Source organism: Ochotona curzoniae, unplaced genomic scaffold (assembly GCF_017591425.1).
Source record: "Ochotona curzoniae isolate NIBS_2020 unplaced genomic scaffold, NIBS_Ocur_1.0 patch72, whole genome shotgun sequence".
NCBI lineage: Eukaryota > Metazoa > Chordata > Mammalia > Lagomorpha > Ochotonidae > Ochotona > Ochotona curzoniae.
In genome coordinates, this window is record NW_024467053.1 from 379,950 (window position 1) to 403,712 (window position 23,763).

A 23,763-nucleotide genomic window follows, 5' to 3' on the forward strand; every position below is an offset into this window, starting at 1 on the left:
GAAGGGGAAATCCCTGAGCCTATGGAATTGTATCATGAAAAATAAAAATAAAAAAGATACTGGTCTTCATGGTATCAGGAATTCATTTTTTAGTGACCTTTAAAGCTATAATTATTTTGAATTTAAATCTGTAATTTATTGTTTCATAGCTGTTTTTAAAAAGTATGAATTCAGTACCCATATTGTTTCTTTTTGATTTCTGTATAAGAGATTCCAATGCTACAGACATGAGTTGCCCTTTTAATGGAAATAAGGAAAAGGAAGCAGAAGACATTGGGAGTGTCTCAGAAGGCAGGTGGGTGGCTGTGTTGTTTCTGCAGGCAGTGTTGACCCCCAGGGACAAGCTTTCTGTCATTCACAGAAGACGAGGTCCAGCCCGGGACCCCCAGTTCTCACACTTTCTAATTTCCAGCTTCTCATCAGTGGGTAAGTGAACTAGCAGCCATAGGTCAAAGAGAAAATGACACTTTTATAATTAGATTATTTTTAAAAAATCGCTATAAAACAGTCTTTAGAATTCAAACCTTTCAGTTTTCCATCAAAGTTTGGATTGGTAGCCACTTTTAAGCCAGGATGAGGTAGCAGAAAGCAGGAAATGTTGGTGAAACAGGAATGGATGTGTTTTCGAACATTCTGTAGTTCTTCATGCTGGTTCCCTGAGACCTGCAGTAAATCATGGTGGAATTGAAGCTACTTTTAGAAAATATCAGAGGAATACCGTGGCTTCTTATATTTGTAATGTGTGACTACTGGTCCTACAGTGATCAAAACTATATGATGGGGCTGCTAGTGACACAAGACCGTCTGGGATGAATTTGCTCAAAGAGCTACATCTAAGTATAGCAGACACACATCGTTACTGTAGTTGTTGAAGCTTATGATAACTCAACATTAATTCACATGAGTGGGGTTTTAGCTGAATGAGTAATTACAAATCCAAACAATAATTCAAAGCATTCGAATAGATCAGTTTATCCGAAGATACTTAACCTCCTGTTGCCTGGTAGCTATACATGTAGATCCTAGAAAGGCATCTGAATAGCTTTAACCTGAGATGAACTGCTTTCCACTGCCTTTCACCACATGTGTTTGACAGTTTGGAGTATTCAAAAGTAGAAATATAAAAATATAAGCCCAGAGGTCCTGATTTTAGGGAATTTTTAAAATTTTTGGTGTTTCCCCTCATTTCTCATGTAGGCATTTTTGTGTGTGTGGTCTACTCAGTGTAAACAATCCATACAATATTAATTTATCATGACATAGAAAGCAGAAGGCATTCTAATTTTAAAACCAACTGGTAGCAAAATGTTCTAAGTCTGACTTAAGTGATTTCAAAATTAAATGTCTGCTAAATCGACTTTTAAACCTTTCCTAAAACATGAATCTTGATATTTGCACTGTACATTCTGAACTGTATTTCCTGAAGTAAAGATTTTATCTTTAGGGATAAATATTTTATAGATATCTATAAAATATTACTTTATCTGCGATCACTACTGTTAGTAATCAAAACAATAATTAGTTAACTGTCAACTTAGTTTGTTCATAAAAATGCTATGAGGGTCAAATGAGATTATGGCTACCAAATATTCAACAAATTATTGCCCCCCCCAAATTTTATAGTGAAATTTCATATATTTAAAAGTATCTTAACACACCTTGAGGCGTTTTTCTAAAAATTTGGCTCCTCCATCAGCTCCATATGAAAATTCGTATGGGAAACTCCAGTCTCGAACAAGAAATATCAGACTCTAGAAATAAAGAAAAGAAAGTATTGATAAGAAGGCTTTCAAGTATTGCATCTGCTTTTCTCTGTAACCCATCATGTCACTGTCATCTGGAGCCACTGCTCCTCTGGGAGACCATGCTGTGTGTTTCCATTCAGCATGAACAGAAAGCTGCCTGCAGACTAACAAGGTGGATACACACCCACTGAGAAGCGAGAGGCAGGGATGGCCCTGAAACAGCCTGAACAAGGCTGGGTAACTGCTGTGAGATTTTTGCCTAGAGTACGTCTCTGTGAGTATTTTGTTTTGATTGCTAGAGCAGAAGGTAGGATGTAGGCACAAAAAGCAGAATCAACTTTTCTTTTTAAAAATAAACTTTAATGTTTTTACAGAAATGACAAATATACATGGTGATAAAACATTCAACCTATGTGGCCAAGTCTGGAAAAGAATTTTTAAAATGCACCACACATTTCAGCTCAGAGATACAACCATGTCTTTCTAGGTATGTACATATCGGAGGAAGGCTGGAGAGAGGAAACAAGGAAAAAAAATATTATTTGCAAGATCTTCCATTCATGATTTACCTCCAGATGCCTGCCAACTCCTGAAGGCAGGAACAGGGGACTCCATCCAGATCATCCAAAAGGGACCTGAGCAATGGAGCCAGCACCTGCTGCCTCCAAGGGCACACTTTAGCAGGAAGTGGAATCAGAGCAGGGCTGGGACGCAAACCCAGAGAAACAGATGCGGGATGCAGGTGTCCCAAGTGGCATTTTAATTACTAAGCCAACGCTTCCCCCGACAATAAAATTACAAAAAAACATAGTTTTACATGTTTCATTTTAAGTAAAAGGTACTTAACATTTAATTGAAATTCATTGACTAAAAGGAAATTCAGATCTTTAAAAAAATGCTGAATTTCAAGTAAATGATTGTTCACCCTAAGTTCCAATGGATTCCTAGAAATTAAAGACTTTGGAAAATATTGAGCTTTGAGTCAGATATTTACTTTTGAAATCTTTTGAAAGAGATCATATATATATATAGTACAGCACACAAATCTATATATAACTTAAAGGATTTTCACAATCTCAACATAGCCTATTGTTACTTTTCATTAAACTTTTTTTTAAGGTTATTTATTTTTTATTGAAAAGTCAAATTTACAGAAAAGATCCTTTGTCCACTGGTTCTCTCCCCAAGTGGCCCCAGTGGCTGGGGCTAAGCTGATCAGAAGCCAGGAGCCAGGAACCTTCTTCAGGTCTCCCATGCAGGTGCAAGGTCCCAAGGCTCTGGGTCATCCTCCACTGCTTTCCCAGGCCACAAGCAGGGAGCTGGATGGAAAATGGAGCAGCTGGGACAGAACTGGCACCCATAAGGGATCCCAGATCATGCAAGGTGAGGACTTTACCCACTAGGCTACTGCTGGGCCTTTTGGTAAGCTTTGAGGATTACCATTCGTCTGACTTCTGCCAGGATGCTTCAGTTTTGGCTATTTTTCATTAAATATTCTATTTGTGATATTTACCATATTATTGCATAATTGCATTTCATTTGCAATTAGCCTTCCATAACATTATGTGAGTACTAACTCATCCTACCACAGGCATACATTTCAGTATTTCCAGTTTGTAACATGATTATGACTGCTATGGGCATTTTGTGTGTCTTCTGGTTAACGTATGTACACATTTATTTTGGATTTTACTTACATGCAGAATTAATAGGTAGCAAGGTAAACATATGTTGATTATATCAGTTTTCCCAAGTGTTGGGCCAAATTATAATTTCTTTAGCAATGCTAGAGGGTTCCTCAGGCTACACATCCTTCCAAACATTTGGGAATTTCTTTTTACTTACAATCATCCTGGTAGCTGTGGTTTAGAAGCTAATAATTGTAAATCCCTAATGATGAGTAAAATTAAGTTATTACGCGTGCATCACCCATGTTTCATTCCCTTTTATGCAGTGCCTAACTAGGGCTACTGCAAATGTTTTGATTGGTTGTCTTATTAGTTTTGAGTCACATTTTTTAAATATATGTTTTACCTTCAACTCCTTGCCATGACAAAATTAACATTCTCAGAGTTCCTCTTACCACTCTTCCTTTCTATCTGTTGTTATTATTTTGTTTAACTTTGAAATCACACCAGTAGCACTTTGAATATAAATGTTTAAAAATACAATGAAAGAGCCCAGCACGGTAGCCTAGCCACTAAAGTCCTCACTTTGAACAGGCCAGGATCCCACATGGGTGTCGGTTCTAATCCCAGCTGCTCCACTTCCCATCCAGCTCCCTGCTTGTGGCCTGGGAAAGCAGCTGAGGACGGCCCAAAGCCTTGGGACCCTGCATCTGCGTGGGAGACCTGGAAGAGGCTCCATATGCTGGCTTCAGATCAGCACAGCTCTGGCCATTGTGGCCGCTTGGGGAGTGAATCATCGGATGGAAGATCTTCCTCTCTGTCTCTCCTCCTCTCTGTATAAATGACTTTCCAATAAAAATAAATCTTTAAAAAATACAATGAAAAAAAATATCCCAGGAATGGGGAAATTACAAGAGAATTTATATGTTATTGCTATGTGTGTGCTCCCATATTGTACAATTCTCCTATTACAACACTTATCATACTAGAACCTGATGGACTTCAGACAGTTGTAAGGAATGAAATCCAATTCCAAAAGACAAATAAAGATGCAGAGAATTTATTATTGGTTCTATAACTGGAATGATCAGTGATATAGCTGATTTCTGTGGGATTCAGAATATTTAAATGATATCAAGGATTTCTCTGATCCTTTTTTAATATCAGGGCCAACAAGACCACTTACATCCTATTAGTTGAGCAACACCAATGCATATGAGGTTTTCATGATAACTACATCAGCAAATTTCTCCTGGATCATGTGCCCAGTACTGAGTCATTCCCTACTGTCAGTGAGGGCCTGTGTGTAAGGGTGGGTGGCATGACTCTACCCAAACTGAAGAGAATGGATGCCTCAAAGAAAAGAGGAATTTTGTTGCAAGAAAAGGGGAAGAATTGAGAAGTAGATACTCTCTCTCTCTCTCTCTCTCACACACACACACACACGCAAAAAGTTCACCAAATATCCACTCTACTGCTACAGTAATTTGGCTAATTATAGGTCATAAGGCTCCTAAAGGCAAAAATGTATTGCAGTCTTGCTTATTATAATATCTTTAGTACAGTGCATACACAGGAGCAATGCTCAGCTCAGAGTTGATGAATAAATTATTTCATTGTTTTTAGTTATCAATTTTATAGGTCAAGGTAAAATTCTGCTCTTAAATACTCTAGGTAGCATGCTTTTAGTGTTGTCTCTAACTAGATTCAGTGTATCAAAAATCCTTTTCCTCCATTTATAAACTTTCATTTTGAAAAAATTAAAAGTTAGCTTAGTTTTTGTCAAACAGTTTTTAAGAACCAGGATTTACTACCTTTCCTGAGTACTCAATTTTCTTGAGAAAATCTTGTGGAACTCTCACAGATAATGGAATAATTGGCTACATACGATATTATTGGAGTAACACTTTCTTTTAAAACTCTGTCATAACCATTCATCTGTTCTTTCTTCACTGGTTGTTATTATGAAACGGTCTGTATTATCATTTTTTTGTCTTTAAAAGTTCAGTAATGTTATTAAATATATTTGCTGAAATTTGTCAGTTTTTCCAGGGTTCCTAGTATGAAGACTTGCATTTTAAGAAAAGTTTCTTCTATCAGTTCTTTATTTTTCCTCTACTATATTTGTTCAATTATCCTTTTCAGGAATTCGTATTATGCCCTTGTGGTATATAAGAAAGTGGAAATTTACATTTTGTAGGCATTGAAGCAAATATAATCTGAGGGGTGGAGGAGGCATTTATAAGAAAATGAAACTAGATAATTTAGCTTAAAAATGAAGCTTAAAAACCACAAATGACAAATTCCAGAAAACTGAAAAATTTCACAAATACAAAAATAAAACCCCAAAAAACACTAACTTTTTTATAAGACTTCTTTTTTTTTCCCCAAAGATATTTCAAGTCCATTTCCTATTCCAGGCCTAGGATAATTTCTCTAGGCAGCACTGGCTTCTTTTAGTAGGAAATGGTATTTTAAGATTATAATTCTGAGGGTGATATTGAGTTGATAATTGTTTCTAGGTGTTTTCACCGGACAAAGCTAGAATGTTTTATATTTGTGTGCATAGGTACAATAAAATATCTCACTAATTAATTCTGACACTTCCAGTTCAAATGAAGGCTACAGCATTTCACTAAACTTCTGGGGCTATATCTATATCCACTTGCCCAAGAATCTTAGTTCCTTAGATATAGGGGATAACTGAATTGTGATGCCTCTTAATTACTATTTTTAATGCTAAAACACATATACCACAATACCAGTATTACTACTGACTACTAAGAACATATAATAGAAGCATTAAAATTTGATTTTAAAATATGATCACCCCCTGTTTCTGCACCATCTTTGCTTTCCTGAAGCTCACTTTTGAGCAGAAATGGAAGCCATGGAAACAGCATTTATTGCATTCTTACATTTTGATGACAACTGGGGCTTTTATATTTTAAAGTCAGTTCAGTTGAACATAAAATCCCTGGATCATGTCTTGCCTTTAAGAGACACCTGGTGTGTGATTTTTGATATTTCTTGTTTGTCTCCTTCCTCCTGTTTGTTGTTTAGGCTTTGTCTTTTCTATTTTTTTTTTCTTTTTGTAGATTCTCATGGGAAGATAGCAACTATCTTTGTATAGTTCATTTATTTTTTTTTAGGTGCCCATTTTGGTCCAACTATAATAATTTGCATTTAAAACATTTCTACCTGAAACATGCATTTTGAAAACAGAAGCGACCCAAGAAACAATGTGTTAGAGAGAGTTCATGAACCAGGATGAATGAAACCACGTGTGAGTACTTGGCTCTACTTTGCATTTTTCTGGTGAAGTTTCAGTCTCATTTCCTAGTCTTTTTTCACTGGACATCTTCCCAGTTCAAAATAATGAGAGCCATGTGTAAAAAATAAGCAGATATACTTGGTTTTATTATATTAATCATTAAATCAATGTAAATGTTCAAATTCACAGATTTCCTGATGTTTTATATCATGATGAACTGGCACCTTACTCTGAAGACAACAGAAGAAAAATTCTTGGGTTTTTGATCGAAAAAAGATTGTTGGGTTATTGCCCTAGCCCCTACTTCCTAGAGGAATCCAAGGCACCTTCCTTAACATACGTGTCTGGCTACCATGTGTGTTAAAGATCTAGATAGATCTGTTTATATCAGCACCTTGACTTCCTCCAACAAGAATTTCTGCTTCCTGTGTATATTGCACTATATTCCTGCTTGTACTAGTAATAGTAAATGAATATCTAGAAAAACAAAATAATTGTGGTCATGATGATGAATTTTTGAAATGTCAAAATGAATAATATAATTACGAGCAAATGTGAGATAAAATATCAAATGTTCATTAGTTAGGCCTCAAAACAAAATGCTGACTAAGCACTGTGACTCACTGCCCTCTACTCCTCTCCTCTTTCAGCTCAGCCGCACCTTCACTGCCCCCTTTCCCTTCGGTTCCCAGGTGCCTCCTCTTAGCCTCCCAAACAAGCTGCTCTTTTCTCGGGGGCTTTCATGGCAAAGGATTAGTCACACTCCACTTATCTACTTCAAATCATAATACAGAAGAAGCTGAATTTAAACCCTGGTCTAGAGCTGAGTTTTGAGGAATTTGCAGCAGGTCTCAGGGTTGTTTTTTAATATTTACTATCATAATTTATCTGTTCTGTCAACTAGTTCACTTGTTAGAACTTCAAGTGTGGGAAAAAATTGGTTAAGATCAATAGCAAAGGGGACAGTGAACTAAACAAAGATAGTTGCTATGGACATATATTTTTAAAGATTTATTTCATTTTTATTAGAAAGTCAGATATACAGAGAGGAGGAGAGACAGAGAGGAAGATTTTCTGCCCACTGGTTCACTCCCCAAACGGCCACAATGGCCAGAGCTGAGACAATCTGAAGGCAGGAGTATGGAACCTCTTCTGGGTCTTCCATGCAGGTCTTAGGGTCCCAAGGCTTTGGGCTGTCCTCAACTGCTTTCCCAGACTACAAGTAGGGAGCTAAATGAGAAGTGGGTCTGCTGGTATTAGAACCAGTGGCCATATGGGATCCTAGCATGTGTAAGACAAGGACTTTAGATACTAGGTTACCACGCCAGGCCCAGGATATTTTTAATTGTCCTTCCCAAAGCAGGTAAAGCCTATGCTGCCAGCCATATGGACACAGGTTCTAGTCCCAACTACTTCACTTCCCCATCCATCTTCCTGCTAATGGGTCTGGGAAAGCAGTGGGAGATGTCCAAATCCTTGAGATCCTGCTCCCACATGAGACACCCAGCAGAAGCTCCTGGTTCTTGGTTTCAGACCAATCCAGCTCTGGCCATTGAAGCTATTTGGCATAGCTTCTACCAGTGGATGGAAAGATCTCTTTATATTGTTTTTTGTTTTTTGTTTTTTTTTTTTTTTTGGTCTCTCTCTCTCTAAACTTTGTGTTTCAAAATCAATAGGATAGGGCTTGGCGTGATAGCTTAGTGGCTAAAGTCCTCTCCTTGCTTACACTGAGATCCCATATGGGCACTGGTTTGTGTCCTGGCTGTTCCACTTCTCATCCAGCTCCCTGCTTGTGGCCTGGGAAAGCAGTAGAGGGAAGAAGCTCCTGGCTTCTGGCTTCTGGCTTCTGGCTTCACAGCAACTTAGTTCCAGCCATTGTGGCCACTTGGGGAGTGAATTCGTAGATGGAAGATCTTTCTTTGTTTTTTCCTTCTCTGGTAAATGTGACTTTCCAAATAATAATAATAACAATAATAATAAATCTTTAAAAAAATCAATAGTATAAGAAAACCTAGTAGAGTTTTTAAACAGATCATCTATTTATATGGGGGAAAAATCTTTAAAAATATAAAGGATTTTAGAGATACAAAAATAGGCAAAAACACCATAGAAGATAATTTCAAAAGACTTTCTCCTCTCTTTGGACTAAGATGCAAATTTGTAAACCATATAGAGATGAATCAGTTGCAAACTTTCAAAACTGACATTGTTTTCAAACAATATTTTAGATACCTTAATAACCAAAATACAGGAAGTCAAAATACAATTATGGAAGGAAAATACATATGGAATAAAGACAAAATGTAGAAAGAATAAAAAAATATGAATGAGAAACTGTCAATTTAGAAAAATAAAATATGGCTTGCACAGTCAAGAAAATAGTACTCAAATATGTAGCCCTCTACATAAAAAAAACCCTACATTGTTTGAGAATCAGAAGCCTGTAGAAAGATACAGCTGAAAATAGTGCAATTGGAATACCTACCTGATGAATCAGTGTCCCATATTGGCTAAGTACACCTATAATATATATCTTTAAAAAAGAAACTGAGGAATTTCTTTTAGCGAAACTCTCTAAGGATAGAGGCAGAAAGATGAGAAAAAAACTTCTAAGAGGCCTAACTAACCCTTCCAAATTATAAATCTTGATTTTTATTCATAATATTAGAGCATGGCAGATAAAAGCAACTTCCAGGACTCCTATCTTTTATGGTCACCACTCCATCAGGTAGCCAGGGCGTATCTTCCTTTCCTCAGAGCAAGCTGCAATGTGGTCAGACAACTAGAAGCAGTCACAGACATGCCCTATGACCCCCTTGGCAGCTGACAGCAGCACATGTAGTACAATCACCATTGCTAACCTAAAACAACGCCTCTTGGTTGGTCTTACCTAATCAAATGTATTATTTCCTTCATTTTGTGTTACCACCCAGCAGTGTAATATTTCCAACTCTTAAAGTTTACTGCTAATACCCATTGAAAGAGAACTTTATGACTGTGATTCCATAATTCAAGAAAAGGTTAAGCTAACGCAAGTGTTTTTGGAGACTCTCACACCAATTTATGACAATGTTGTTTGTATATAAGTTTTATCTTTAAAATATAGAGACAATACTGGGAATGCTATATAATAGCAACACCAGGCTGTGGTGAATCCACCTCTTCCAATTTTGAGCCCAATGCTTATATAAGAACTATATGTATATAATATGAAATATTTATAGAACACCATTAGTGAATACAAACGAGCTGTATGAAAAAGGCATGGCAGTAGGAGCTCCAGATGACAACAGTGCTCTCCCAAGCTGCTACTCTGAAGACACTCATAATGTAATTAGTGAAATGAACTATTCCCATTAAAATATGACCACAAAATATAGCTTAAAAGTATAAAGGAATAATGGGGGAAGAGAGATACTGAAATATGGTGGTTAAGTATATGGGCTACAAGCCTGTGGCCCAGGTCAAATAAGCTGTGCTCTGCATCTTAGAGATCTATATGATCATGAATTACTTTTCTAACTGTGGTAGAACTCAGTGTTTCTTTACTGAACTAAAATTAGAGAAAGAACAAAGGAGGGGTGATAACATTACTTATTTTACAGAACTATGATGAAGATCCACTTGAATAATGTAAGAAACACATTTAGCACAGCACCTGGCATAACATCAATACTGAATACATTTTTATTGTTATGTAGTGCTTGGGGACATTTCTTTCCACACATTTCATGGGCCTAAGTGTGGAAACTGGGAGTGTCCTGGGCTACAGCATGAGCTAATGTTATGTAACAAGAAGAGTACTGATTTTCAGACACACAACTCAAAGCTCTCCTAACGTGCTCTCTGGGTGGCATCTGGAAGACTGGAGTTCACTTTTTCAGAGCACTCTCCCTTTTCCTAACATCTCTCCTCACTTCTTTCATTTTTAATCCAAGCTGGCAGGCAATACCCTCTCATTTTCTCAATGAGGTCATGCATTTCTCTGGTATTACTTGACAGTTAAAAATCATCACAGATATTTGATCAAGGACGTTTTTGTTTCAAAGTAGCTTAAATCACCATGAAAGAATTCTGCAAATTAACATTCTTAACTCATGGAAATAAAGGGTCCTTAAGTATAATTAAGTAAACTTGAGTAAAGTAATTCTTCATTGTTCATACTCACACTCAACTTGAATGAGAAACTGAGAAATGGGTTTATCCTAACATGACAGCTTATTATTCAAGCTTTCCTATTATCACTTCTGCATCCTTAAATTTACCCTTAACTGTGGGTGATCACCCTGGATCTCTGTCTGCTTAGCCCATGTGGGAGACCTAGATACTCGGGGCACCATGTCCCTGGGGGATCCCCTGACAGTAGTCTTGACTAACCAAGACCTCTACCTGGCCTGTTTACTGGGCATACTTCAAGAGCGTTGGGCCACACCCCAGTCTCTCTTCTCTGTCCTTGGATGAGCTGTGCTAGGACTTCCCTGATAAGCAACTCTAAGAAGTCAAATGAAACCCATATCCTGCTTGCCAGCCACATGTGATGAATTTGACTGAGGCATAGCTTTTAGCCTGGGTGTTAGCTGTTGTGTCCGCTGAGTCAAAGCCCACCCGCCTGTTGCGTGAGGAATGTGACCTGTGACTTGGTTGGAGGGTCCAGAGAGATAGGCATGCTTACTAGCCACTTACAGTGTCATTGTTGGGTGGGACTGCTCTCAGGACTACCCTTCTACATTCCCCTTTTTCTAAAACAATTTAAGCCTTTAAGTTCCCCCAATAAACAGACATTCTTCACCAGCTTGTCTTTGGTGGTTCTTATGGCAGAAAAACACCGCTGCCTCACTCTCTGTGACCTTGGGGCCTGCTGGCAGGTATAAACCCCAAGACTTAACACTAGCATGGACACATTGCTCACAAATAATTCCAACTCCACCTCAAAGAATGACAACAAAGGGTTTACTTTGTTCTCACAGAGAGGACTGAATTCTTTTTTAAGGTCCATGGCGTTGCTTGGCTTTTAAGTCTGTTATAATGGTGCAGGGAAATGGCACTGAAAAGAAAAAGCTGAGATTCAGTAAATGCAGAAAGTAAAGGACTTAACATTGAAATGGTGAAAAAAAAAAAAAGAGAGAGAGAGAAGAAATGTCACCATTCCTAAATTACATGTTTTACAAGGAAATGAGCTCTTTCAGAAGAGAAATTGAGTTTGTGCAGGAAAAAAATTGAGGGCTTATGTTCATTTCTTTATTAAAGGCACACCTGAGTTTACTAACCCTTGTCCACAGAAGCATATATGGAAATGGCACCCGTCCTCTACCAGAGCCCTCTGTGCCCAGAGGCAAGGACTGTTCTCAGTGGCATGTGCAGAGGGCAACCTGGAGATTTGCACGTTCCCAAGCCCCAACCCGGGTCTTCAGATTCAGTAAAACTGACTCAGAAATTGTTTGTTGTTTGTTTTCAAACCCATCTCAGAGTTAGCCAAGAGGCCTAAATCCTACCAGCACTCTCTACCTGCCTCAGGGCTCAGGGCCTTAGTGATGCCTGGGAGATGTTGGATATATCTGAGGCTCTGGTTTAAAGGGATCACTAGGATTCATGAAAACTGTGTTTACTATTCAAGTTTACTGTAGATTAAACAGCTTCTGTAGGCTTGCCTTCCATGAACACACACACTCTGCAGAAATGACACTGAGATAGGTCCTGGCATCTAAAACACTGACTCAAAGACCTCTTGATAATATGATTTTTGGTAAATTGAAGAGTGATTTCATTTCTCTGTAATCTAAATAAATATTGAGTGGGCATAAAATGGTTAAGTAGTAAACGCCTGAGCTGGTACAATCCAACACACTGAGTGGTACCACACAGGAGCTTCTAAGAGTCCACATCCTCTGTAAGGAGGATCTGTTTTCAACTCAGTTCCAAGAACAAGCCTGCAGTTATTACTGACAGTGTGAAGGCCCTTTGACCCCAACCCCCACACCAGCCCTGGCAGAACAGGGAGGATGTGAGTGACAAGCACACAGGGAAAGCCAAGAGTCACAGAGGTGGCACGTGAGTCCCTCCTGGGAGCAAGTCAACTGCAGCCGCCCGCTGAACAGACAGCAAGAAGGGCAAGACAACTTTGCTTGGTGCTGATTAACAGTATGCATGCAAATCAACCCTGAATATTGCGTGAGAGTATGGAAAATGCCCATAGTTAGTAAAAAGAGTCCAATGACAAAAGGGTATGACCATCCCAATGCATGACAACATGGGGCCAGGTGCAGCTTACACAAGTCTAAATAGCATCTGTAACAGACCCCAAACGGACACAAAGTCTCCCACCACATCTGACAAGATACTTTCACCAGGATCTGTGAACAAATTAGAGTATTAACGAAAGTCCTTATAAAGCCAGCATGATTATTATCCACAACCATGTTTAAATTCAAGAAAAGTATTGTTTTTCTCAGCTAAATCTTCTCAATACCAAAGACCAAAAAAAAAAAAAAAAAAACCTAATGTAAAGAATTTAATAAAAGAAACAGTTACCTTAGTAAAGTAGGTACTGCTGGAATTTTTAAAAAATTATTTACGTAATTATTTGAAAGGGAGACTGACCAACGGAGATTTTTTTAGCCACTGGTTTGCTTACCAAATGGCTGTAACAGCCAGGTCTGGGCCAGGCTGATGCCAGGAGCCTAGAAATCCATTCAGGTCTCCCACATGAGTGGTTATGTCTCAAGTACTGTGATCATCATCCACTGCCTTCCCAGGCACATTAGCAGGAAGCTGGACACAACAAAGTAGAGTGGCCAGGTTCCTAACAGCTACAGGCATCCCAAGTGTCAGCCCAACCCTGTGCCACACTGCCCCCTCCCTACCCACTAAAGGATTACAGGAAGGATCCAGGGGTAGGCAGTTGGTTAGCTGGATAAGCCTGCAGCCCACACTGGAGAACCTGGATTTGATATCTGTCAGTGGTGATGGCTCAAGCAATTGAGTTGCTGCTACTCAGCCTGGATTGGGGTCCAAGCTCTGCCTTGCCTTATCTAGTGCAGACATGGCAAGGGCTGAAGCAGTATATGGTCAGTTGTGTCTGTCTCTCAAATATAATAGGGAAAAAAAAAAGATTTAAGTACTCACAATAGGCAAAAAAAAAAAAAAAGGAGAAGTAGTAATGTATGGCAGAGATTCTGTCTCTTAATATGAATTATGGAGATATTCCTAAATGTTCATGAAAAAATGCAATTTTGTTCTTGGAAAATATACAGTGTTCCAAAAGCAACTTTCAAATTTTACATCAAAATAAACTTATATCTTAATTTTTATTTTTCTATGAACTTTTAAAACAAGCGTCATACTTCTTGGGTGTGCTACATGATTTAGAAGTGGATTGTAAGGACTCACAAGGAACAGGGAAATTTTAAGGAATTTTTCAAATTAGCTGGCTTTGTGCTGATAGCTTAAAATTGACCATGGTAAAAGTGTTCACAACACAGAAATTAGCAAGTGCTACCAATCGGGGCTAGCTTCACTCTCCTCCCCAACAGCTGTAAACATTCACCCACACACCTTTTTTTTTTTTTCTAGTTTCAAAGCAAGATTTATTTGAAGAAAAGAGAGAAGTGACTCTCACCCTAATGGCGGGAGAAGGCTCAAAGGCCAGGAAAAGACCCCAAACCTCCTGCCATAGAGGCAAGAAGAAAGAAAAAGCCGAGTTAATGGTCAAGATGGCGTGTTTTAAAACTTTACTTCACTTAGTCACACTTGTTTAAATTTGCATTTCCATACAGTGTTTAAGCTGAATTCACTTAGCTTTTCATCTCCTCTTTAGAGACTTTCTGTTTTCATGCTTCATAAGAGGTTGAGAGTCAAATTAATCTATCACTTCAGCTATTCATTTCATTGGCTACTTGCCTTCACAGTTGCTGTTTGTTATAGATTTTGTTTACTACATGCCATTTTACTTCAGAGTTAAAAATTTCTCCATTATAAATTAGTTTTAGTATGCAATTTTTTTAAATTTCAAATTCTTCAAAACTTTCTCAGGCAATTTTACAATTACCCTACAATTTTATGCAAATGAATATTTTCTTAGACAAAGAGAACAAAAGTGGTGACCAGCTGAAAAAGAACCCTCAATTAAAATTCCTTTTAAAAGACATTGTATTTTGGCATTATCATACTTTTTCTAACATAAATATGAAATATTGTACTGATACCTTAAATGTGATTCCCAGATTTAAATGTATTTGTATTTTATCTTTTAATTTTTTGATGTGCAGCATTTTGTTTTGAATTTGGTAGTTTTAATCTCAAAATGATTAACTGGCTTTGGATGCCACTCGTGCCATTTCCTTTTAGATGGTTAGATTTACACAAATAAAAATTTTTGGGAGTCACTGTTGACACACTGACCAAAATTTTACATTTTCTTTTCACTGACATCTTGAAGTGCAAATAGTTTACTAACAAGTAGTAATCTCTTGAAGCTTTTCCTGTAGTTTTCAGCTCACTGGTATTCTCTACCAAAGCCTGTAACTATCTACCTGAATATCTGTCTATCATCTTCCCATCATCGATTTTGTCAGCACTGGTTGGACTCTCGGGATTTAGCGCACCTGACCAAGTATACAGAGCAGTGACACCTGCTGATAAGACCTAAAGTTCTTTCCAGGACATACTTAGAATAAATTCCTCAATCTATATAAGCTAATGGTTCAGGGAAGAGAAAAATCAAGAATAGCTTGATAATTGCGCACCATTTCAACTATTAGCCTAAGAAATTATTTTTGAAAACAGAATCAAGTCTAGTATATATTGTAAAAAAAACTTAGACGATTGCAAGCCAGAACTGGTTATATTCTATCCTGCTTCCTTCTGCATGCTCACTTCCCCAATTGCTTTAATCTATCAGATTTTCCACAGATTATCACTCCTTTTTCTTGACTGTGAACTCCCTCACACCTATTCCATTATTTTAGAGCATTTTAAAAAATCATAAAAGTCTCATTATTGATCTAAGGCTTCTGCTTAATTTGATATGTTGCTGTCTGTCTCTACTTTTCATTGCTTGTGTTTGGATGCTGTGAGTGTTCCAGAGTATGCTGTTCATTATATTTTATGTATATAACTTTCTAGTGAGTGACATCCAAGTTGATTCCAACTTCCTGCTACAACTCAGTGCCTTCACACAATTTGCTTGCTCTGATGCACATTTTCACTAACATTTTGGTCTTCCCAATAACCCAAATCCTCTTACCTGTCACCTGTAATATTCCTGTTCTGCTTTTGCCAAATCTAGTGCATAGGAAGTGGTATTTTATTGTTGGTTTAATTTGATCTGATTATCAAGGAAACTTGAAGCCTGTTCTAAAGTGTGTTAGCCATTCAAGTTTTCTTCTGTGACTTGTCCATCAATATCCTTTGCCTATTTTTGGAATAATGGGTTCCATGTTGCACTTACCTATAGAAGCGTATATTCTATACAAGAACATTTTGCTGGCCTCTGACATTGTCAGTAGCTTCTACAAATATATTCATATCCATTATAAAGTCCTTTAATGAATAGAAATATTTGATCCTGATGTAGTAATACCCATCAATTTGATACCACGTAGTTAATTTTTGAGGAGGCTTATAAGTAAATGTTATTTCACCCTCATTTAGAAAAGCATTCTCCAGCATTTATTTCAATCAGCTTCACAGCATTCATGTTCATATTTAGTTCTCTGATCCTGTGAAACTTACTTCTGTATACATTATTGGAGGAATCCAGCTTTTCTCTAAATGGTGAACTACTTTCGATAAAACCAGCTATTAATCCATCCATTTCCAATAGTTTGTGATGCCATCTCTACTGAATACCAGGCTCCTGTATGTACAGGAGTATATTTAAACAGTGTAGTTCCAAATCTTAATAAATAAATAAATAAATAAAAGGAGGGGTGACATTGTGGCAGAGCAGTTAGAGCCACCCTCTGCAATGTTGGCATCTTCTATGGATATGGGTTCCAGACACATTGCTCCCTTCAGTTCAGCTCCTTGCTAATGCCCTTGGGCAGACACATTGTTCCACTTCAATTCAGGAATATTATTGGTAAGAGTTCTTTATATATGCTGATCACTGACTCACTTTTACAATATAGGCGATTTAACCAACAAAGCTATACGGCCCACTGACTCACTTTTAAAATGGAAGACAAGGGCCAGTATTGTGGCACAGTAAGTTAAGCCATTGCCTGTACCTCTTATGAGTGGCAGTTTGAGTCCTGGCTGTTCCCCACTAATATGCCTAGAAAAGCAGAAGATGGCCTGGATGCTTGGGCCCTTGCCCTCCACATGAGAGATCTGGATGGAGATTTGGGCTCCTGGCATTGGTCTGGACAAACCTCAGGCCAATGCAGCCATCTGGAAGAAAACCAGTGTATGGAAGATATTTTTGTAACTATGCCATTTAAAAAAAAAGTGGGGGAGGCCCCGGTGCGGTGGCGTAGTGGTTAAGGTCCTTGCCTTGCACGCCCGGGATCCCATATGGGCACCGGTCCTAATCCCGGCAGCTCCACTTCCTTTCCAGCTCCCTGCCTGTGGCCTGGGAAAGCAGTGGAGGACAGCCCAAAGCTTTGGGACCCTGCACCCGTGTGGGAGACCCGGAAGAGGCTCCTGGCTTTGGACCAGCATAGCATCGGCCGTGGCCTTACTTGGGGAGTGAATCATCGGATGGAAGATCTTCCTCTCTGTCTCCTCTCTGTATATCTGCCTTTCCAATAAAAAATAAAAAAATAAATTTTCAAAAAAAAAAAAAAAAGGAACCCAGTCACTTGAGGCCATTTTTCATTTTTGCTGCCTCCCAGTGCCTGCATTTAGAGTAACTTGGAATCAGAACCCAGAATCAGGTATTGAATTCAGGTACGCTGACACCTTAGCTGCTAGGCTTACATTTCACATCCACATTAACATTTAAGTAAATTGTCCTGAGATCCCAAAATGAGATCAGATGGAATCAGTTTAAAAATAGACAGGGGAGGGGTGCAATAATAACAGTGTGTGGTTTAGGAATGATCTATTATGCATAGCAACACGTAACTAATACAACTCATTTTAAATTGCTTGCCATCACTCGCTATCGATTTTAGTTCGCCTTTTGTTAGCATTCAGCTTCCAGGAATGTTCCCACTTTCCTTAGGGCATGACCCATCTTCATCTTGGCTAGTGATATGCATCTATGGGGAGGAGCCAAACTCTGGAGCTGAGCTGCGGCTTCCTTTGATCGACTTAGGCTGAAGGAATCATGCCTCAGGTGGACAGTCTTGGTGCTGAGCTCTGAATCTCCTCTGGGTCTTGTTGGCAGCAGCAGTTTCGCTTAGTGATAATAGCTTTGTTCTTAGTGTTGTGTACTAGGATGAGTAGGAGCAGAAGGGAGTTTGAAAGGGTCAGACACTGGTCAATCCAAGCTCAGGTGTTTCCCTGAGCTATTCTGAAGCCCCAAGGAAGGGCCAAGCTACATGCTGGTTTGCTATTCAGTGCCACTGGAACAGATTAATACTTAAGAAATGACAGAAAGGCTCTAAAAACTCTGTCCTCCAATATCCTCCCTGGCACAAAGTCGGGTTCTATTAAGGCTTGCAGCTATCTTGCACTGTCCCCAGAGTCTCACTGGCTTGTTTTTACCTTTTATGTTTGACAAACTCATCAGCTGTCTTCTGCTTTCTGTGTTATCACTTGAGTTGAGTTGGAGAAAGAAAAGCTGATATTTTTGCAGGAACCAGAAAGTGTAAGTTATCTATCTGTCTATTTCTATATCTCCCTTGTAACAAACAGTACTAAATCAGAATTTTAAAAATGCTTCTTAAATTAAAACAAGAAAGAAACATGACCTTAAATGACTCACACACCTGGCTGAATTTTTAGGAAAATCTAGTAGGAATTCACTCACCTGAAACGGTTTCAGGAACGTTTCCTCCATTGCCAGTCGTCCATACTCGGTGAAAAGCTACAAGAAAGAGGACACACATGAACACACACAGAGAACTTTAGGATCTGTGTTTCTTCTGTAACTAAATTACTTAGATTACAATAATAATAATTTTCAGAAAATAAGTATCAGACAGGTAAAGCACAGTCACAGGAATTAGAGACTTAAAAATTAGCAGCATAAAGTACATTTTTTAAAAACTGCACTTTAAAACTAACACCTTGGGCCTGGCACAGTAGCCTACTGGCTAAAGTCCTTGCTTGCACATGCCAGGATACCATATGGGCACCAGTTCTAATCCCGGTAGCCCTGCTTCCCATCCAGCTCCCTGCTTGTGGCCTGGGAAAGCAGTCAAGGACAGTCCAAAATGTTGGGACCCTGCACCCATATGGGAAACCCAGAAGAGGCTCTGGGCGTCTGACTTCAGATAGGCACAGCTCCGGCGGTTGTGGGAGTGAATCATCAGACCGCTTGGGGAGTGAATCATCAGATGGAAGATCTTTGTCTCTCCTCCTCTCTCTCTTTAGGACTTTCCAATAAAAATAAATAAATAAATATATATATATATATATTTTAAAAAACAAACACCTTTTGTATTTAGAATACAGGACTTCTTTTTCATGGAGAAGGAAACTTTCAAAGTAGAGCTTGGGTAGACTGGACTAGACAGCCAGAAACTACACAAGGTGCACTTACAGAAGTTGTTGCCTGAGTAAAGCTAATGGCATAAGAGCCTGGATTATTACAAAAGTGATAAACTCAAAAAATGAAGAATCAACTATCGTAACCTTTCATTTTTTTATGGCTCCCAAGTGAAATCACAAGACATCATAAAATGAGGTTTTGTGTTGCCAAAAATGTAGGATTTGGGAGAACAGAGATCTGAAGAGCTGAGTGGGCTCCAGACAGGCTGTCTGGCCTTCCCCACAGGAAATGCCACTCAATACACAAGATTAGCAAGCTACTGAGGCTCCTGAGAGCTGGGAAGAATGCTGACCCACAGCTTTGAATCCCAGGTCCCTGGAGAGCAGCTCTCCCAACACTGCAGAGGCTTTCCTGCAAGTGGTCTAGTTCTCCAGAAAGCAAGAATTACTGAGCCCATGATTAGAAGAAAGGCCCAGAATGCCATGGCTGAAGAAAGTGGCAGGCCCAGAGATGAGATGCTATTCCTAGAATTAATTACCAGCATAATATCACTTCACCATTGCTTCCGGGGAAGGGAAGGGCACTGTCATTTACAGGAATGTGAGCTCATTTCTAAATGACTTTAAGGAAAGATCTGTTGCTCAATATCAGATCCAAAATCAATCCTGTTTTGGACTCCTGAATAAGGGTTGAACAGTGCCATGTCATAATATCTGAAAAATGCGAGGTTCTAATACATGATTAAACTGTCTTGTTCTCAAATACATCTAACAATGGATCAGTTATTGCCTATCTCTCAGAAAAAATGGTAAGTGTGATGTATGTAAACATTGCTAGAGATGTATTGGGAAATAATGCTCAAAGTAATCTCCATGTGATTTTCTTGATGTCACACCTTGCCCTGCTTTATTTAACACTTTGCAATGTGTTAAATTTACACAGTTTGACTCATGGCTCTGACTGCCATGGTAAAAATGAATATTTTAAAGCAAAATTTTCTATAAAGAATAGAGAAGGAAAACTATCAGAGAAACAATAGTTTTGCTGAGAGAAGGAAGTGTCACTGAGATTTGAGCCATCTTTAGAATATAACCCATCTAGATCTGTGACTGTTTATGAAGAATTATACTATTGTATGGGGGAAATCAGTGTAGGGGAGGGAATTCAAGGAAGTGGAAGTGGAAATCCCAGAGCCTATGGAATTGTATTATAAGAGAAAACAAAAGAAAGACTAACCCATCTTTGATTAATGTGAGAGTCCAGTGCTGCCTGGGGAGTGAACAGGCTGCTGAGTCCAGTTAAGTGACCCAAGTTTTATTACCACTCCACCACTAATTAGTCATATAATTTGGACAAATTATTTCTTTCTGCTTCATTCCCCTTATCTATAAATTATGAAGGATAACATTAGGTGCCACTGAGATCTCTTTCAGATCTAAAATAGAATCTAAGTTGTCATCGGGCAGTTGCTCGTGGTTCTTAAGCAGTTAAAGAATAAAAAAATTCAGAGAATGGATATCACACTAAATGGTCAAGCAACAGATCTTAAAACATCAACTTCACAAGATGGATAATCCTAAAATCAAACATGTGTTTTTTGATTTCTCATATATTTTCACGCATATGTAGCTGACAGCAAGAAGCTTGAAAGAGGAATTTGAAAATTTAATCATAAAGAACATAACTATGTAGGCCCAGAACGAAAAACCTGTAATAAAGAAAAGCCCTGTTTAGTCGTGTTACTAAAACATTCCTTCAAGTTCTGCTATGCATGTTCAAGAAATTACCAGATACATTGGGAAAAAAAGTATGGATCTTATTACCTGGAGGTGTTGCAGATCATCCTCCTGGACATTTTGAGATAGATTATACACCTTGAATAAGATGTAATCAAAATTAGAAAGTAAGTGACACCATTCTAAGCATTCTCTTTTTTCCAAATTATCAAACTGAACTCTAACATTCCTCTTTAAATGATATAAGACACTGAGGGAGGAGTGCAAAAAACTTTAGAGATAGTAAAGAATGTACAATGATCATAACATTGTTCCAGAAACATAACAGTGCCCCATTTTCTGTTGGAATAATCAAATTACCTTTAAAAATAATAATCCATAGAATAATCATTCTTTCAGGCAATTCTGAACAGTCCACATGGAAATAGGTAGGCTTATTCACAATTATTTATTTCTACATAAAGATTTATAACAAGGAAGTTAGGTTCATAATACCATCCTTATAATTGTAATTCATATATATGAATGCTTCACAGATCACAGTATTAAGATGACTGTCTTTTTTTTAGGTGAAATAAATATCAGCAACTTCAAAGAAAAGTTAAAGATGCCTAATGTTCACATACCCACAGCACACATTGGGTGCTTATTTAAATAACAGATCATTTCCCAGATAATAATAAAAACATCACTACTAAGGACTTAACAGAACCCTTAGTTCCTAAAGTGTTCAAATCAAATATAAATTATGATTAATCAATTTTTAAAAACCAAAGGCAAAGTCAATCTCATTTTAATTGGCTTGTTGCTTTAATTTACCTGTTGATTATGAAGAATTTATTTATTAGGTCCCATTTTAGAAGCTGAGGAAGTAAGCTTTCAAGAGCATCAGTCATAAGTTATAACTGAGACTTTTTACATTCAGCCTAACCTTCCTCTTTCTGTTTACCCCCTCCTCGTTGTCTTACCACATGGAATGCGCTTGTTGCCATCATTCTCAATTTCATATGATATCAGCCTTCACTGTCTCATTCCAATTACTTTGCATTTCAAACCATTTTAAGTGACAATATTTTTTTTTATTGATCTGCTATTTGTAGGCCATTTTCTTCCTGCTCTAAAAATGGCCATAGGACTTTATGCTATGTGTTCAGTGGCTTCTCCAAGGATGTCAGGGATAATTTAGAACAATGACAATAACCTCTTAATGCTTTAAAAAAAGAGAAAGAAATCAGGAAAGGAAGATAAAAACATTTTCGGGGGAGGCCCCAAGATGGCCAACATAGGAGGAAGGCTGTGAGGGAGAGCCCAGTGAGAGAGGGATAGAACGCTACAGAAGCAGCAAAGAGGAACAGCAAAGAGCCACAGGGAGAGGTGCGTGAAGTTCCCTGGACAGTGTGGAGCCAAAAAGATCCACACAACTCGGAAGAACAACGAGAACAAAACAAAAGGCAGGGAAGACGGCGTCCCGCTGCAGACCTGCTGAGTCACCTTTAAGGGCAGCCCACAGGAGACGCAGCCGACCCAGAGACAAGGAAGCCTGGAGGGCTCATCACTGGCAAAGGTCTTCAACAGCAGCAGAGGCAGACTGCAACAGCCTGAGGTTTGGGTGAGCTGGGGAGGGACAGCAGTGGGTCAGCAGCTCCTGGAGCCCGCCCTCCAGGGGCAAGCACAAAGCCTGAGCCTCTTTGGTGCTCCTCTCCCCACCCCTTCCCACGGAGGTTCCAGCTTCTGAGGACACAGGGCAAGTGCCTTGAAACTGCCGAAACTGTGTCTTGGAGGTGGCGCACAGTGGTCCTGTGTGCTGAGGAGGCACAAAGAAAGCGCCCCGAATACTCCCGCGCTGTGTGGACCCGTGCATCTCAGTGCGCAGAAGCTACCAGAGTGTCTGGAACCCCCCCACACCCTGCTATCCTGTGGGTGGGCAACACACCAGGAGGGCTCTGAACACCTCCGTACCAGGCTGTGTGGTCCCTCCGCGCAGGAGCCGCTCCCACAGGGTGCCTGGCCCACTCCTCGCCCCTCACCCCGCAGTTCTGTGCTTGGGCGACACACCAGGAGGGCTCTGAAAACTCCCGCGCCGCACTGTGTGGACCTCCGCGCAGGAGTCACTTTCACAGGGTGCCTGGTTCACTCCTTCCCCGCAGTCCCGTGCGAGGGGGTCACACCAGGAGGGCTCTGAACACCCCCACACCTCGCTGTGTGGACTCGCTGCGCAGGAGCCATGCCCAGAAAGTGCCTGGATCACCCCTTGCCCACAATCCTGTGCGTGGGCGACACACCAGGTGGGCTCTGAAAAATCACCTGCAGCGCCATGCTGTGCGGACCCACACAGGAGAAGCTAACAAAGAGCAAGAAACCTCTGGGCCCTGCAGTCCCTGGCACTGAGAAAGCACCTAGAATCTTCCACATCCTGTGGACCCCGGTGCAGGGGGTGCACCCAGAGAGCACCTTCATCCCTCCATGCCCTGGGGTACCGTACCTGTAGAGGAGGCGCCGAGAGTGTGCCTTGAATCCACGGGGCCTCAGAGGTGGTGCCCTGCAGTCCTGTGCACTGAGGACACACCAAAAGTGCCTTGAATATTCCCACGCCCTGCTACTCCACACCTGCAGGCTCCAATCTCTGCAGGAAAGCACTTGAAGACCCCTCAACACACGGGTGCCTTGGCCTCTCCAAAAGATACATCAGCACAATGGGAAGAACTATCAGAAAAAGTAATGATCCAGATGAAAGAGCCAGCACCCCACCAAAAAAGGGCCAAAAGCCAATATCTATTTCGGA

General features: G+C 39.5%; 1 protein-coding gene across 1 annotated transcript in view; it reads right to left on the minus strand.

Annotated features, from left to right (window-relative positions):
• Window positions 1-23,763, minus strand: part of LOC121168173 (atlastin-1) — a 67,465-nt gene that overhangs the window by 12,231 nt on the left and 31,471 nt on the right. Inside the window, exons 5-8 of the mRNA XM_040998040.1 lie at window positions 21,069-21,119; window positions 18,562-18,618; window positions 1,659-1,751; window positions 525-663 (exon numbers count right to left, since the gene is read on the minus strand). Coding sequence (XP_040853974.1) covers window positions 525-663; window positions 1,659-1,751; window positions 18,562-18,618; window positions 21,069-21,119 — 340 coding nt within the window. The remainder of the gene's footprint in view (window positions 1-524; window positions 664-1,658; window positions 1,752-18,561; window positions 18,619-21,068; window positions 21,120-23,763) is intronic.